This window comes from Anguilla anguilla, chromosome 1 (genome assembly GCF_013347855.1).
Source record: "Anguilla anguilla isolate fAngAng1 chromosome 1, fAngAng1.pri, whole genome shotgun sequence".
NCBI classification, from domain to species: Eukaryota; Metazoa; Chordata; class Actinopteri; order Anguilliformes; family Anguillidae; genus Anguilla; species Anguilla anguilla.
The window spans coordinates 40806577-40824275 of record NC_049201.1 but is presented as its reverse complement, the minus strand read 5'-3'; the positions used below and the strand labels follow the sequence as shown (position 1 = coordinate 40824275).

General features: G+C 40.0%; 1 protein-coding gene across 1 annotated transcript in view; it reads right to left on the bottom strand.

Annotated features, from left to right (window-relative positions):
* g2e3 (G2/M-phase specific E3 ubiquitin protein ligase) overlaps positions 1-17699 on the bottom strand; it is a 35760-nt gene continuing 18061 nt past the window's right edge. The window contains exons 9-15 of the mRNA XM_035382281.1: positions 13683-13807; positions 12664-12766; positions 11945-12246; positions 9422-9603; positions 5670-5842; positions 4617-4828; positions 1-1858 (exon numbers count right to left, since the gene is read on the bottom strand). Coding sequence (XP_035238172.1) covers positions 1596-1858; positions 4617-4828; positions 5670-5842; positions 9422-9603; positions 11945-12246; positions 12664-12766; positions 13683-13807 — 1360 coding nt within the window. The 3' untranslated portion in view covers positions 1-1595. The remainder of the gene's footprint in view (positions 1859-4616; positions 4829-5669; positions 5843-9421; positions 9604-11944; positions 12247-12663; positions 12767-13682; positions 13808-17699) is intronic.

Below are 17699 nucleotides of genomic sequence, written 5' to 3'. Positions count from 1 at the left end.
TGGTTTCAAAGTATGCAATACATTTATAGTATATGTGGAACCACAAAATTACATAATTTATACAGATTGGATAAAAAGAAAGAAAAAATGGAACAGTTCATTAGGGCTGATAGAAACATGACTTGTAAATATGAGGTAAGTAATAGAACATGAAGGCCACAGAATTGTACCATTTCAACAGAATTATTGAAGTTAAGCTATGTTATGTCTGATTTGGTTTAAAAGCCTTAGCACAGTTAATACAAAAGCTGCTTCAAAAAGCAGTGATACATTGTTTCATGAATACATTTGTACACACGTTTGTACATTCACCCCAGGAAGCATGAACCCAACGGATCACTGAATATACTGTAATTCATAATAAGTAGAAATATGGAAAAGGCAGAGACAGTGAAACTGGGGAGACTCATAGATGAGCAGACCAAGACTTAAAGGTATTTTCAGTGGCATTATTGGTGTCTTGTATTTTGTTCATATTTCATGGCTGCAAAAGCACATTCCAACAGTCTAATGTGCATTAGTTCCTTGTTCATTCCAATTATAGAACTCTCTTATAACATGGCATTTTGGGCAGAGAACATTGACAGCAGTTTGACAGAGCATTGCTAAAATGATTTTAAATCTCCCCCTTATGCACTCTTAAGTATGTAATCCAAGAACACAATAATATTCTCAAAGAATACCACTAATACAAGTATTGTAATCTCTTTCTTGGCAAATTACCAGATTAACAATATAAGCATTTAGCAGTTTAACCATATTTTCTCTAAAAAATTATATAAGTTGTAAACATGGTCAAAAGTCTAAATAAGGAAAAGGATGGGTACAATGATATTCTTAACTAATTTTAGATGCAGTTAAAAAATAACAAGATCGTTATGCCAACTGATCTCCACTCAATCCAAATGAAAAGCAAAACGTGAATGAATCTGAAAAGCATCCTCAAATGCAACAATCAGCGTGACAACTGGAACAAGACATATTAACAAAAACGATCAAAAGGCAACACAGTAACCCAACTACAACTTACAAAACTGAATATACGTATACAACATATATAATACGAGAAGCCTCAAAATACTGAAATGATAAATCAGTTGTAAGAAACAGCACAGATATTGTCTCCATTTTGAGTAATAAAACTTCAGCATGGAATGCTAACAGGGCATTGTTGAGGCTTCGCCATTCAACACAAATTGTGCTTACACAGCCAGTCCTCTCATTTGTTCACAAAATGTCTGAGTCCACCACCCACTGACTAAACACATATTCTGTAACCCTCCCTTTCTTGCGTCAGCATGGCTATTTTAAAACATTTATACATGAAATGAAATCATCTGATAATGTGCCAAAACAACTGCATGTACCCTGTAACTTGTGCTGTAAAGCTATTCTCAGTTTGTAGTCTTACTGGTGGGAATGGCCATATAAAATGTGTTGGCGGAACTGAGCTACAGTACTACTATATGTTGTGAGGACCTCTGGGAGCCCAACACTCTGCTGTTTTTAAGTCTTTCTTTTATGCACATGGAAGTTCTTTTCCCAGTAAAACAAGTGCATATCCTTCTCGCTGGCATCAGGGGAGAGAGAAATTGTCATGAAATTGACAGAGAAGCTTCCTGCACCACTGTAAGCTGGCAGACTGCGTACTCCATGTGGCGTTTAAAGAGCTGATAGGAGGGGAGAACCGGCAGCAGCAGATGGTTTTTCTCTGGCTGACGCTGGGGGAGCAAGTCCACAGAATCCACCGGATGCAGGAAGGACATGCTAGGGGCAGGGTTAAATCCCACAGCTGGTTCTACATCCACTGAGGTGGCAAAGATCAGGACTTCCTCCAGTGAAGTTGCGCTCTTTCCCACTGAAACGAAACAAAACACTAATAATAACAGTAATAGCACCACTCCATATTCTTTCTCCCCGCAAGTAGGTAAGACGCAATGTACATCTCACATAAAGGGGAATTGCACCAAATAACTATTTTTTGATATTTTCCCATGTTATTTGGCTGTAATATGCTCAAAAAATTTGGTTCCAAAATTCAAAGTCCTTCCTACTGAATATATTTTGCATCATCTAGCTAGTTTTGTGCATGAGTCAAGCTGGAGGTAGCCTCGCGAGCCAGTCTCTTTTTTCACTTCGTTCAACAGAGCCTGGCTGATGCCTTGATGTTGTAGGCATAAACGAAGGAGGCAACCTTCCCGGGATATTTGTATTTTCCCAACCAATCAGAGTGCAGTTGGGTGGCGCTCCAAATGTGGTGGCAATTTTGGCAAGGCGTAGTCTGAAACGTGCACCAGAAAAACATTACCAGAGGCAACCTTTTCCACAGACCCGCCTCAGTTCGCCACTATTTGTGGAAAATGGCTAATGTTGGCATTCCATTCCTCAACCAGGATTCATCGCAGGTCAGCCAACGTGGTTGCGTTGGTCACTCAAGCACGTACAGCACGCCCGAGCTGATCCCACAAGTGTTCAATTGGGTTGAGGTCTGGGCTGTTGGCAGGCCATTCCATTCCATTCAACCACGATGGCTGACCTACGACGAATCCTGGTTGAGCAATGGAATGCCATCCTACAGCAACGCGTGACCAGGCTGGTGACCAGCATGAGGAGGAGGTGCCAGGCTGTTGTGGCTGCGTATGGTTCTTCCAACCGCTACTGAGGCTCCTGACTGTTTGTTCAATGAATAAAGCGTAAAATTACCAATATGTCTTGTTTGTTCCTTGTTACTGATAGAGAGTTCAATCATCCAATCCCCAAAACAACTCAAAACAATAGAGTCAATACCAACAGGAGAATACACTGTTTGACATTGGCAGGGAAATTTGCCACATTTCATTGGGACCCCACCCATATAATCAGCTGTGCTGCTCATCCCACCAATGCATGATCCTTACAAATGGGACATCATTGTAAAGGGAAATGAGCAGGCTTTCCAACGATATAAGATAAAATGCTAATAATACAGTAACAACAGAGATATGATCGACCAAACACGAATTTCCAACCTTTTTTTGAGGAATTTATATCATTCACAAACATGAATGGGCATATTTGGTAAATGGACTGCATTTATATAGCGCTTTTATCCAAAGCGCTTTACAATTGATGCCTCTCATTCGCCAGAGCAGTTAGGGGTTAGGTGTCTTGCTCAAGGACACTTCGACACGCCCAGGGTGGGGTTTGAATCGGCAACCCTCCGACTGCCAGACAATCGGTCTTACCTCCTGAGCTATGTCGCCCTGTATGTAATGTAATGTAATGTAACAATGTTCGCAACAGTAGCAGATTGGCCACAATCCATGTCAATCAAGTGTACCTGTCTAGGGCAGAAGCTGTAGGGAAGAGGGATGAAAACATAATGCTTTTAAAAAAGAATGACCCGTGATCTACGAGCATGGCCTGGTCGATTGCAATCAACATATTGGGCACCACAACAGTCACCCTGCTGCACACCTCATTATGCAGAGTCCTACATTCAGTTTTAGATTTTACCTTATTATCATGCAGTTTTTTCAAATCTAGTCAATGAATACACTGTTCTTCCATCATGTCAGCTCAGATCTAAAAACAATTTCTGAGCAAATGTGGATTTACCCTATTTTCACAACTTGTCCTTCTCCACAATGTTAGAGTTCAACAGAAGAAACTAAAATACTCCGTAACCACTTACTAATTCTAGTCCTGATCTCAGGTTATTAGAGACACAAAGTAATAGAGTAGTAGACACTTTTGTCCAGACGCTTCCCGTCTGTGGGGAGAAAATGAAGAGCCGTGCTACCGAGCAGCTGTTTATATATTAAAATCTGATCTGATACTTTTACTTTTCCATTCTCTGATTAGAGGGCAAACTATTCACAGAACTTTTTTTATAAAATAGACATACATAGTTTTCTAGTGACATAAACTAACAAAAATGGAAGACACCAGCCCCTTTGAAACATTTTCTGGGAATAAAATGCCTTATTTTTTTTGATAGCTTGTAAACTGTCCCCTTAAAGGCATACTATGCAGGATTTTTACCTTTAAAATATTATAAAATAACCATGATACGGCATTTCTATGAAGCACTAGCAAACTCGGTCTTAAAGCAGTTTAGCCGAATTTGTGCACCCTTACCTGTATTTGTTCTAAAATGTGTCTGAGACTTTTCTGGGCAGGGTGCTCTTTTCTGCATGGGAGGGGTGGGTGGGGTACAGAGGCTGTGGTTTGGGATCAGATTTCAATGGAGTGTCTGTTGCCAGCTAGCTACCTGCTGTAATGGCTGCGGCAAAGAAGCCCAGACACAGCAAAGCAAAAACACAAGCTGACAGGGCTCGTTCAAAAACTAGAGTTAACCTTGGAATAGCTTTTGCTCGGTGGTGTCAGCTGAAGTTCGCCAAAGATATGAAAAGTGACAGAGTTAGCTTGTTTTCTGTTGGAACTGTAAGTAACGTTACCTCTAGCTATCCAGCTAGCTACATTAGGTTACTAGATGGCTGAAGTCAAGTACTTGGAGGGAGTGGGCGGGGTTGAAGATGAAAGGAGACTTCTTTGATTTTAAATACTGACTGATTTTTTTATTTTAAACCACAGCAAGGCTAAAATAAAGGCAGAAACATTGATAAAAACTCTACCTTCACACTCAAGTAGATACTGCCTCCAGAAACTCGCCATCATGGTTTCTTTTGTTTTCTTCTCCTCGTCATCAGACAACTGAACAGGAAAAAGGTTTGCAACAGAATCTGCTGATATTTTGTGGAGAGGAGCGCAGAAAAAAGTGGAAAAGGCCTCAGGGTCGCTCTGGATTTGATCAAAAAGACCAAGAGTTTTCAGCCCCTCACGGAATCTAAAATAGACAAAAAACACATACAAAGAATATCAAATAAACTTTCATATAACTGTCATTAAAGTACTTTTCTCCTTGAAAAATAATAATCTGAAAAACGGTGCAATGAAGTGGTGCTTTACTGTACATTTGAAACCGGAACTGACCGTTAAGGCTATTCAACAGATGCAAGCCCATTCTTACTCAATTTGAATATAATTCTATAAATAAACATTCAACTGAAGTGAAAGCAAACAACTATGTTTACACAGTGGTCATGGTTCCTTCAGCTGTGTTCTGAATTATTTTCACAATGAATGTGGCATTGCTACACTTTCTGCCTTTACAATAAGCAGAAAAGTTATTTACATTGCCATATGATTGCAAAAAGATTGGCAGTTGTGCAGATGTATAAACTTGATCCTGGTTATGAGATCACACATTTCTAAGCAGCATGCTGTTTAAAGGAAAAAGAGAAGTCAATTATAAGCAGGTGACCACATACAAATTATAAATGGATTACAAAATTCTCTGCTAATACAACTGAATTAAGCATTTTCTGAAACACAATGCCTACCTTCAGCGTATATCAGAAAACGTTTCATTCAACTGTATGAGCTGAGAATAAATTTGGGGGCAAATATATTTTTGTATAAGGAGTTTAAATCTTCCATTTTCTCATTTGATAACACAGTAAATATGTAACTTTGTGAGCTGGTATTTATTAGGCCTTGTCTTTCAATGAATTCAGGCAAAGTAAATGCACCTGCTTTTCATTCCTAAAATTCCATCCCATTAAATCAAATTTCAGTAAAATAAATGTAAAGTATACAGAGAAAATTGTCAATTAAAAAGAACCAACCTTTGAAGAGGCAAATGAATTCGTGTAACAAGATGGAAGTTCAACATGTCCTCCACCAGTGCATCTTTGTCAGAAAGGCTGACAACTTTCCGGAAGCATCCAGCCACTTCCAAGTATTCCGAGGCCAAAAGAACTGCCTCTTTCAGCTCCTCTATAGACTCCGCGTCCCTGATCTGAAATGAGAAAAATGAGCAAGTCACAATCATGGATGAAGCCCTCTGTAATCCATTTCCATAGAATACTTTTAAAAAAGCTGTCCTATGCACATTTACCCTATTCTGAATAGCCAGGTGTTTGCACCTGATTTTTGAGTCAAAGTTGCACAATTTCTCTGCTATTCTCTTCTATTTTCCGGATGTCACATGCAAGCCGTTGCACTGGCAAAGTGGTTCGTTGAGAATTTTGATGAGCGTTTTGGTCATTTCCTGACTTGCCGTGCAGTGAAGTGGGAGGAGAGCTCCCTGTATCAGCCTAAACTGCCATTTAAGCCCACGCTGCCTGCCTGCTCAGACAACATCTAAGGTGTAAATCTCAGCCCAGTGAATGGCAGATTGATAAATTTGGGGCTTTCCGTTCCCCACGCAACAAAAGATTACATAATGTACAGTACAGAAAAACATACAAGTGTGAATGATTACATATACAGGTGTGTCTGCCATAGTGTGGCACCATGTTTTTGCATTATTTTTCAATGTGATATCAATGTTTCGTCTTAGACCATCATAAAGGGACAATTTGTTTGCTTTATAATGAACAGAAAGCATTTATCCATTTTTGGAGAGGTTTTGGGACTCCTAGATATCTTAGCCCCTATACCGATGAAAAGATGAAAATGATGCAAAAGTGAGTTGCATCAGTCAAAACATTTCATTTGTAGTGAAATATGATTTACAGCAAAGCACAAATATACACTCCTGAGTGTATTAGCAATTAGCAAGAATTAAACAAATACACTCCTGAGACCTCCTGTGCCACCATTTGCTCGTTTACTTTTGCTGCAGTGAACTGTTTGGGGGAAAGCTAGAAATACGGAAATTCACTTATACAGTAGAGCATATACAGTCATGTTTTGCATCTGGTTGCATATCATTTGCATGCCATGACTTCCTGATGTCTGTGACCTATCAACATCATTAGAGTTTGGATATCTTATTTTCAGGTTGTCCTACAGGCGATACAAAAACTCTTTGCATTTGAATGGATCTCGATGGGAATTGGGGGGAGGGACTAGATTCAGCAGTAAATTATGGTGATACAGTATGGAACACATTTGTTGGCTAAATGGCTGTAAGTCATCAAGGGTCCAAGGTATCAAATGAGCCTCAAACCACCGTGCTGTTGCCAGATATGCAGTAGATACTACAAGCATTGTTTCTCCTGAATATTTTTTCCATTGAGTTCAACAGGAAAATTAATCAATTGTTTTTTCACAGGAACATTAAAATTTTTTAAAAAAAAACTAAGAATGATTTAAGAAAAGTTTTGAGAATGTGGCCCAATGTTCCCCACAGGCTGTATCCAGGGTCTAGCTGAACTAGGCATGCCCAGTCTTGTAATAATGTGACTGTAGTTAAAATGAATGTGTTATATCATAACATCTTATTATCCCGTGCAGTGTTGCAGGAGGTCTGTGGAATAGTTGCAGCTGACATCAAGGGCAACAGAACAGGTTCCTGGGTGCACCCAGTTGTGCTCAATGTAACAGCAGCCCTTGCCTTTTTAGCCAGCATACCATCACCTTGGTGGTTGGTGTGAGCGAGAGCAGTCAGTTTGGCTATTCATGCAGTTTTTTCAAATCTAGTCAATTAATACACTGTTCTTCCATCATGTCAGCTCAGATCTAAAAACAATTTCTGAGCAAATGTGGATTTCCCTGGTTTTTGGGTGCCATCAATTGCACATGTGCAGTTGTGCGCACCTTCTGCCCAATCACTCATTTGAATCGAGAGGGGTCCACTTCATTAACATCCAGTTAATGCAATGGAAATTACCAGGTGACACAGGAGGAAAGTATCGAGACAGTCAGATCCTGTCCCTGTTATGCCAGCAGCATCAACTTTGCATATACACTCACTGGCCACTTCTGACCGGATCAGAGCAGGTGGGTCCAGACCACTCTGCTCAGGGAAGTACGGTTCCATTGAGCCCTCAGCCATCACCCTGCCCGGCTCGAAGCCACCGCACCAGAGCAAAAAGCTGTCATCCAACCTCTGCCTCTCCCACTCTCTGTGCCTCCATCTCCCCCGTCCAGCCACCTACCTCCATCCAACCTGCGAGTCCATCTACCCAGCTCTACCCTGGACCCTGAGAGCACACTCTTAAGTCCCTGCCGCAATCTCTGTCCAACCAGCCATCGAAAATGTAAACTGGGCAACTGGTCACCTGGGGGACTTTGAAAGTTTTCAGAGCCCTCACTTGGACAACTGGTCCCCCAGCGTGGCTCCGCGGGTGAGGTAGAAGGGGGAGGGCCAGGCGGCCCGTCCCGTCCGAAAAATGCTCAGATCGAGGGCAGACTTTCAAAAGATTGCAGCAAGTTAGCTGCTCTACTACGCACGAAACCCTGACCCAGAATCAGGTCGTCTACGAATGATTTAGCACCAGGTTCCCCACGAACATGCGGTGCGTTTCAGGAGAGCGGCGGCGTCTTGTGTGTCCGCTCCCCAACCCTGACACGAGCGGCGCTCCGCACCGGCCCCGGAGGGGGCCGGCTATCCCGGGCCAACCGGAGATCCGCGGCGCAAAGGTATCGTTGCGTTTAGGGTGGATTCTGACTTAGAGGCGTTCAGTCATAATCCCACAGATGGTAGCTTCGCACCATTGGCTGCCCAGCCAAGCACATGCACCAAATGTCTGCAGCCCACTGCAGCCTCAGTCGCCGGTTCCTCGCTGAGAGGAGCGGGGTCCGGTGCGGTCGTCTGCTGCTGTAGCCCATCTTCAGCAGGGTTCGACAAGCTGTCCTCATGGATATGCTTGTGGGCACACCACGGTTGAATCTAGAGGTGAGCTGGCTGGCTGTGGCCTTCCTGTCCTCACGAACAAGACGAGCCATTCGCCTCTCATCTCTGCCGTCAACTAGGTTTTTCCGCCCTGAGGTCTGCCGCTCACTGGAAATCTTCTCTTCGTTGCACCACTCACGAAAAACATGAGCGACCATCGTTTGAGAAAACCCCAGGAGCTCAACAGTCTGGGAGATGGTCAACCCAGCTCGTCTGGCACCAACAATCTGTCCACGATCAAAGCTTCTTAGGTCTTTCTTTTAACCTATTTTTCTCAGTGTGAAGTTCAGCATCAGTTAAAATGCTTGACATTCAAAGACTGATTACAAAGAGTTTCACCTGTGTCTCGTTGCCTCGTTAGCCACGGAGGTGAAGTCAATGTCACTAACTTTGCTGGCCCTAATGTTGTGGCCAGAGAGTGTATGTACAACACTTGTGATAGGTAGACAAACTTGGCACATACATTCACTCTTATACCTAGCTAGTTATCGATAAGGTAAAAAACGTACCTCTAACTCAGTCACATTGATGTTTGCACTTGCCAGCTAGCTAGCTCCTATACGGCAAACAAAGGAGGTGTTGACTAATGCATCAAAAGCGATGCTATGTTTCTTTCAGACAATCTGTAATATTTCCTATGTAATAAATGGCATACTAGTGTACAAGAAGGAATTCCTTTTTGTGTGTGTATAGTTTTCAAGAGGTCAAGTAGTGAAAACATCTCAAATGAAAACACGTAAAATGTAAAAGATTTACCATCTTGACTTTAGCTGCAAACAGTGTGTTCCCCAGGTCCTGCAGGGTGAGTGGGGAGTCCTGAGGTAAGTGGAACAGGGTCCGATAGAGCACCCGGGAGAGAAAGCATGGAGGGGGTCCCCCATGGACCAAGCTAAGGGCCAGCAAGCACCCCGCATCAAAGTACAGGTCATCCCGCAGAGCTGGGCAGAAGACACATTCACTATGTCATCAATTTTCTCAACCTGCTTAGATTCACACTCCACAAAAAATATACAGTGCCCTCAAAAAGTAAGGCAACATTAGAGCGAAATTAGTCTTTTTTTTTTGCTATATTCTGAAGGCATTTGAGATCAAAAGGTGAATATGAGACAAAATTACACACAATCAGCTGTTATTTCATGGTAATTACATGTATATACATTTTACTATTTTACAGAAACTTCTGTTTTCTGTCGAGTCATTTTCAGCTGTGCAAAATTAAGCCGGGTGGGCAGTGAGGGCTTAAATGGCAGTTTAGGCTGATATGGGGAGATCACCTCCCACTTCGCTGCACGGCAAGTCAGGAAATTACCAAAAAGTTCATCAAAATCCACTACCAAAATACCACTTTGCCAGTGCAACGGCTCGCAATATGGCATGCGACATCTGGAAAATAGAGCCTTTAATAACCACATAGAAAATGCGCAACTTTCACTTGGCAAAAATCATTTGAGCAGGTGCAAACACCTGGCAAGTCAGAATAGGGCAAATGTGTATAAGATGATTAACAGGTGCACTCACCATTTCAGCCTGGCTCCGCCTAATACACAATTTTTAAAAATGCATCCTGAGGTGGGTGGAGCAGACGTGTCCATCTCATTTGCATAAAGCATTCTATATGCAAATGAATTTGTACAGCGGAGATAAGCCAGGCACATGACACTCGGGTCAAACTGTCAAACTAAAAACTGGCCTGGAAATAACGCCATGGATTAAAATGTTTTATTATAAAGTAGGCATACAAACACGTTCATGGCTTTAAAAAAAGAAGATCTACAGTGCCTTGACTACATGGGTATTTCTTTTTGCATATATTGTTCATACAAGAGCAGTGAGTATCTAGTCTTGGTTTTAACCTTTTTTTTCACCAGTTTAGGTTACATTTGGATTTAGAAGGCATACACCATCATGAAGACCAGATAACTAACTATGACTGAAAAATAACTAATCTGTAAGCTGAGAGAACAGAAGAATTCATTAAATAGCAAAGAAATTATAAACTAGGTATATAAAGTACAGCAGTTTAGGAAGTCTTGAAAAAGAAACAAACCACGGTTGGTCTCAGAAATAAACATCGTACAAGTAGGCCAAGAAAGACAACTGCAGTTGATCCTAAGTGGAGAAGAAAAACCCTGAAACAACGGTCAGTGACATCACCAGCAGTCTCCAGTGGGTAGAGAAAGTATCACAAGACACCGTACGCAGAAGACTTCAAAAGCAGAATTATAGAGGCTACGCACTCCCAGATGCAACCCTCTCATCAGCAGTAAGAATCGGCAGGCCAGATGAGAATTCGCAAAAAAATAATATGAATTATAAAAGGTACTGACAGATTTTGTCTGGATACATACAAAGAAATTCCTCCATGTTCACTGGTCAGCGCTTCATCCTGCAGCAAGACAATGACTCCAAATAAACAATGCGGATAAAGTGAAGTTTTGGACTGGCCACATCTGATAAAAATCCAAACGAGCATGCACTGCACTGAAACCGCCAAAAACACAAAGATCAACTGAAAGCGGCTTCTGTGAAGGCCTGGAAAGTAATTTCCGAAGAAGATATCAAACATTTGCCAAAGTCAATGGGTTGCAGACTTGATGCAGTTATTGTTTTTAAGGGCTATGCAACCAATTATCAGACTTTATTGCTTTGGATTCACTTTGAAGTTCATCTGTTAATTTTACACAACTGAAAATGGGAGGGGCGCAACCAAATGCAGCCATTTCTGTAAAACGTACATGCATGTAAATACCATGAAAAAACAGACAGTTGTCTGTACTTTTGTCTCATATTCATCTTATGATCTCAAATTCAAATTTGCCTCAAGTACATAGCAAAAATGACAAATTTCACTCTATAATTGCCATGCTATTTGACAGACTAACAATAACAATTAACAATGTGGGTATACATTTATAGTCTGTAACATCCTTATTCATTGTTTGCTGCCTTTTATGATATTTCATTCTTAAAGTGCACTTACTTTGGTTTGAGAATTTGTGACTGAACTGGTAGTAATGTAGTGGTTGCAGGCTCAGTTCCTAAGCTATGCCAATTTGTGCCTTTCAATAAGGTCCATGAATCAGTGAACACTCAGCTCTACACAAGTATGATATAAATACTGTATAGTATTATATAGTTTTTTTTAAGATTAAACAGTGATCTGCAGAATGTGAGCAGTGTAAGTGACCCTGGATACATAATGCATAATAATGACAGCGCCAGTGGGACTCATGCCCCTTTGACAGTTGGCCTTGTAAATGTTTTTGGTCCATGTCCTACCCTGTGAGTCCAATGTCAGGATCTTTGCATTTTCAGGCCCTTCAAAGAGTGTGGAGTTCTGGATTTCATTCACCAGCAGCCGCATAAATCGTCGCAGGCTGACATTGTTGTGACACTGCTCATCACCGGTGAACCTCACAGCCAGGCCATGGTACGGGGTGAAGTTTGGATGCCTAAGAAACTTTGAGGCTGCCTTGAAGGCCCCATCTCCTTTCATCACCACAGGAATGGACGGGACCAGTGAGATCTGACTGGCAAGCCCACGTAAGATCTCCCTTGGGGAACTCGCCAGCATAGACGATCTGTGAATAGAATATTTCACACTTCAGTAGCAGAAGTTAAAGTGAATCTCCGTTGACAAAATATAATTTTATAATGTGCAGGATGCTGAACTAAGAATGTCTCAGTTTGGTTGCAATTCCAAAATGGCTAACTTGTTGTTATTCAGATTTACAAAATGGCTGAGGCCAACATCATGGGGTAATGCACTATGGGACTGCTGTCTCTTATGCAAGGAATAGGACTTGCACACTTACATAAATGCTCCAGAAAATAATATATTTCTTCTAACATAAGTAAAAATGGCAACACTTCAGCTACCAAGTCTTCACTAGAACAATCTGAACACCATTCATTGATCCATTTAAAAATATTTTCAAATAAATCCATAATTACACACAAACACAATGCAACGCTGTGTATGATGTTCCAAAACACACCTTCTACAGACCAAACTGGAGCGAATGGAAGACGATCTTTTTCGCGATGATCTATCATTTTTAAGCCCTGACTGAGGTGATCGGTGGTGCCTTGGTAATGCATCTGTGGAACAATGGATATTTAAAAATCAAGCAAAAGACACAACTAGGCTAGACCAAGCTGAACAGCATTGATACTGTGCACGCAAAAGAGAAAAAATCCTGATCAAAAAATAGAGAAACCATGACTGCAGTAGCTGTTACTTCCTGTAAGTCACAGAAAGATGCCATTCAACAGTACATTAATTTATCGGACTGAGATAAATGATACATCAAACATCAAAAGCTAGTATCACCGGCATATCTTATAAACAAAGTGGTAAAAGGAAATGAGCATCACTCTGCCCTAAAAACAGTGCCATCGGTTAAATGGGCAGTTCACCGAAAAATGAAAGAGCTGTTTCCAGTTACCTGGAATGCTATCGATCCATCCAGATATTTTCGATGAGATTTCGCAAGTTTTCTAGATATCCACTGCAACTAACCCTGATACAATGGACCTCAATGGGACAAGGTTTTTGTGGCCTCAAAACTCAAAAAATTTACAAATTGAAAAACTCAACAGAAACATCTCATTACAAATATAATTCCACAGTTACTCCATCCACAGAGGATAATTTCTGCACGGTTTCATCAAAAACTATTTCTACCGAATTATGTATATCCGCACAAAGTCTCAAGCAAAGCATGCCAGTCATTCTGGTGCTTAAAACAGTGCTAAAACAATGCTTTAAAACGTTACATTTTTGGCGCTTTGAAGCCACAAAGTCTTTGTGCCATTCTGTTCGAGTTCTGTTGTATCAGGGTGAGCTGCAGCGGTAGCACTTGTAGAGATTTGACAACTTTTATTTATCTAGAAAACCTGTCAAATCTCAGTGCATCTATGGGCGGAACAGCACTCCAGGTAAGTGGACACATCACTTAATTTAATATTTGAGTGAATTCCCGTTTAAACACATGCATGTTCCCAGCCTCCTCACCATCTCCATTCACCACAGATCGGCAGTCAATACAGGCCCATCTGTCCTCATAGAGCTTGAGGGAAGAGCATTTCCGATGAGTTCCCTTAGAACCACAGAATGTACAGCGCACAATCTCCCACTTCCTGAAAAAGAAAGAGAATGAGGATTTTTTATAATGTATATTTGTAATAATTGACAAATTCTGCTACCTTCCTCTTCCACAGGCTGACTGCTCACGTCCATTACAAAGAATTCTGAAGTCTCACAGAAACACAAAGGCACTTGTCTCAATTCTGAACATCTCCTGACAACACAGTAACTCTGATTCTGGTCTACAAGAATTAGGAAGAAATATATTCTATAGAAGACTATATTTCAACTGGGAACCATTTGCCCATTTTCAGTTTTGTTGTATGTTGCCCATTACCTTTACTGTAGTACAAGTCCAATGGTATATACATATTTTTGCAGATATAACAGTTACAGTAAGCTAAAATGAAGACATTTTTCTGTGTAACTAATTCAGCTTACTCTCACAATGCAATTTTTTTTCTAACGTGTGCAACAATGCAGAAAAACATGCATTGCAGCAATAATTTTCTAAATATAATCCAAAACAATTAAAGCTTTGTGTTTTTTAAAACAGGGCAGAAGTTTGCAAGTGTGCATAATAATGAATTATGCTCAGTAAATTCAAGAAATGCAAAGGTTTTAACAGGTGTGCATTTTTCAAAAGGCATAGTAATGGAAAACTAAATATATGAAAATAAATACAGCTTGGAGATGCATAGCAAAAAGAGAAACAAAAAATATCACAACATCACGTAAATCTAATATTGAATTCTCCACGAATGGAACCATTTGAATGGTATGTCTTTCCTGCTGCTTCAGATGGCGATCGAACGGTCTCCAAATCTCAATGGCTGTGTCCCATTACTTTTCACTCCTGACCTGCTTTCCCCTACTACGACTTATCTCCTACCAGGAAGTACAGTACAAAGAGTTGCATGTACATAAGCCTGTACAACATGAACCTTGTAGTTCAAAATGAACACTAGCTAACATGTAATCAGCAGCATTAGATCAAAATAAATATCTCACAGTATATGCAAACATAAAAGTTTTGTTTGTACACAGGGATGTACGCATGAAGAGCGCTATATAAGAGCTTATTGCATATAAGAGCTTATTGTAAATTCACTGTAATTCCAGAATTCAGATTTCCCCAATGTCTAAACATAGAGAACCAATTCACCTGAAATACTGTGACAACCTACATTCTATTGTCAGTTCATTGCATCTCCCATAGGCTAATTCAAAAGCATTCCTGTAGATTAGTGAACCAAATCTGCCATTTCTTATTTTTGTTTCCAGTGTTCAACGTTCACATTGAAAAACTATTATTTCCTAAATTCATGAATCGCTGTAAGGGATTATTATGGCATTTATTACGTATCAGCGACAATACGAGAAATCAATTGCTATGCAATACCGATTTATATCAGTCTAATTATTTCTACCAGTTCCGTTGTGCGGATTGAATTGGTGGAGCTCAATTTCTTACAAGGTTCACGATGCCATGGAGGACCTGATTTAATGGCCAACAAATGTTTCTCATTGCATATCTCCTCCCACAGTTTGACACAAATAAAAGTATTCTCTTTTATTTGTGTCAAAGCGAAGTCTGAGCGAAACACTCCACTGCCATTTAGAAGCACATTATCCATTTTATAAACAGACAGTTGCAATAGTTATTTTGTTATTTTCCTTAATGCCACTACCAACCTTAAGCCTAATTTATACTACAAAAACTATATAAATGCAAAATTAATGACATTTTGCATTTATACTATGTCGTGCAACACTTTTTTCCATCGAAAATACGTCATTTTTGTCATGCGAAACTTGTTGCCAGGGTTGTGCCACAAAGTATAAATCAGGCTTTAGCCCTCTCCCATTCTCCCTCCTCCTCTAACCTGCTTTTTCCCCACCTTCTAATATCGTTTTCATGTCATCCCATCCCCATACAAGAAAACATTACATACTGTAGAGTACAGAAATACATACGAGATTTATTATTACACAATTTGGTACTGTACTGCATTGTGTGACAAGGTTTCTGAATTATTTTTTAATCCGATATCAATGTTTCATCTAAACCTTCATAAGGGGCTCATTTCTATGCTTTATAATGGACAAAAAGCATTTTATTCATTTTTGGAGAAATTTTGGATACGTTTCTAGACTCGGCCTGTTGTGGAAGTATTTTACAAAGATTTTACAGATGGAAAAGCAATAGTTTAAATGTTTTATTTTTAGTTAGCCAGCAAGCCAGTGTAATGACTTGAACCCAGTGTCACTCCTCCAGAAAGTGTCCAAAGGCAAACGTGCTACCCAGGGAGCTACAAGGGAATTAGACCTTTGGGCCGCAAAGTTCTGCCGTTTTAAACGTGCACTTGTATATATGTCCATTTTGTGTCTGTATCTAAAGTTTTTATTAGCTGATGTACCTAAATGTCCAATGGGAAGGCATATTCTTTGTGGACCTGGAGCATTTGAAATGTAATCAGGCAGGAAAAAACACTAAATAGTTTATAGAACACTTTATTGTGTTCTTTGTGAATTCTGACTGTTGAAATGGCATCAGAAGGTACAAAAATTATTGTTTTTAAAGGCTGAAAGTCTGTGGTCATTGTGGTTATTTCTGTAGAAACCCTGAAAAGTGCCAAACACCCAATGCTGTGTAGGTATGGGCATGCCACCCCACCAAGCCTTAACTTGGCGGGATGGCATATCTGCCATGCCAATATGGGTCTTGTAGTTGAAGTTGAATCAAGCAGTAGCATTCAAGTCAATCTACTTCCCTAGTATTGCTGTGTTTCCGCTACATTCACGTAGCAGCAGCAGCCATTTGCTAAGCGATTCTGACTGACACTGCAAGAAGAGTGCTTAAAATGATCAGATTTCTCATCAGACACACACTTCTGCCATAAGTCTGTTTTATATTGTTTTTATGTGCAATGAAGGAATACTATAGATACTTATATAAGTTTTTGATCACCAGCCAACTTTAGAATGGCTGGTAAAAGAACATTTGGGGGGGTTCATGGTCTAAAAACAAGAGAATACACTTCAAGTAAAACCAAAGCAACTTGTACAGCAATGTTATGCTTCCAGATGCTGCACACACACATTATCTTTAAAAAAAATGTTTTGTTTTAAGAGTTCCTCACGCATACAAAGCACTAATAAGTCATTAATTAAAACTTGCAAAATCAAGGACTACAGTTCAAAGTATTAAGATGAAGTTACAAATGAAGTTACAAACAATATTGGCTTTCTTAGCTCACACAAATTAAACAAGCTCTATTCGAAAGCAATGCTGCCCAAGTTTTCCCAAATTATTTTATTATGTGATCTGTGTTTTTTCATCTTACCATATGGAAAATGTGGTCATTCAAAGTTGTCGCATTGTGTTGCATTAAAGTATCAAATGGCAATAATTTATAGTGGAAATAATCTGCAATTCAGCTGTGTTACACTTATCCAGTGCTTTGGGTGTATGAAAAGCACAGTATGACTAAAACGCATTATCATTATTATACTTATTTTTACTATTATTGCTGACATTATTTTGTTTAGAAAACTGTACTTGCGAACAATATTTTTAATTATACTATTGTACTCATTTGACTAAACTTTATCTCACCGACAAACATATAGTAAATTAATGGGCCAAACATATGCCTGGATAGATTTGTGAGATTCCATATTTATTTAATAGGAATAAACATTTTAATTGTCTGTGTAAATTTTGAAGATTATATGATCTTAAGATGAAGTAAACTGTCTAAAATGCAAAATGCATAATGGTGAGTTTTAGACTATTTGATTTATGTCTATGGTCTAAACTCTTCTGTGTGTAATAAGGGGTTTATGCACTGCAACCCTACTATAATATCCCTCTCTATGTAGCTGTTTATGGACTGTTCTTGCTGACACAGTCTGATTGCATCCTGCATTGACATTCTCAGT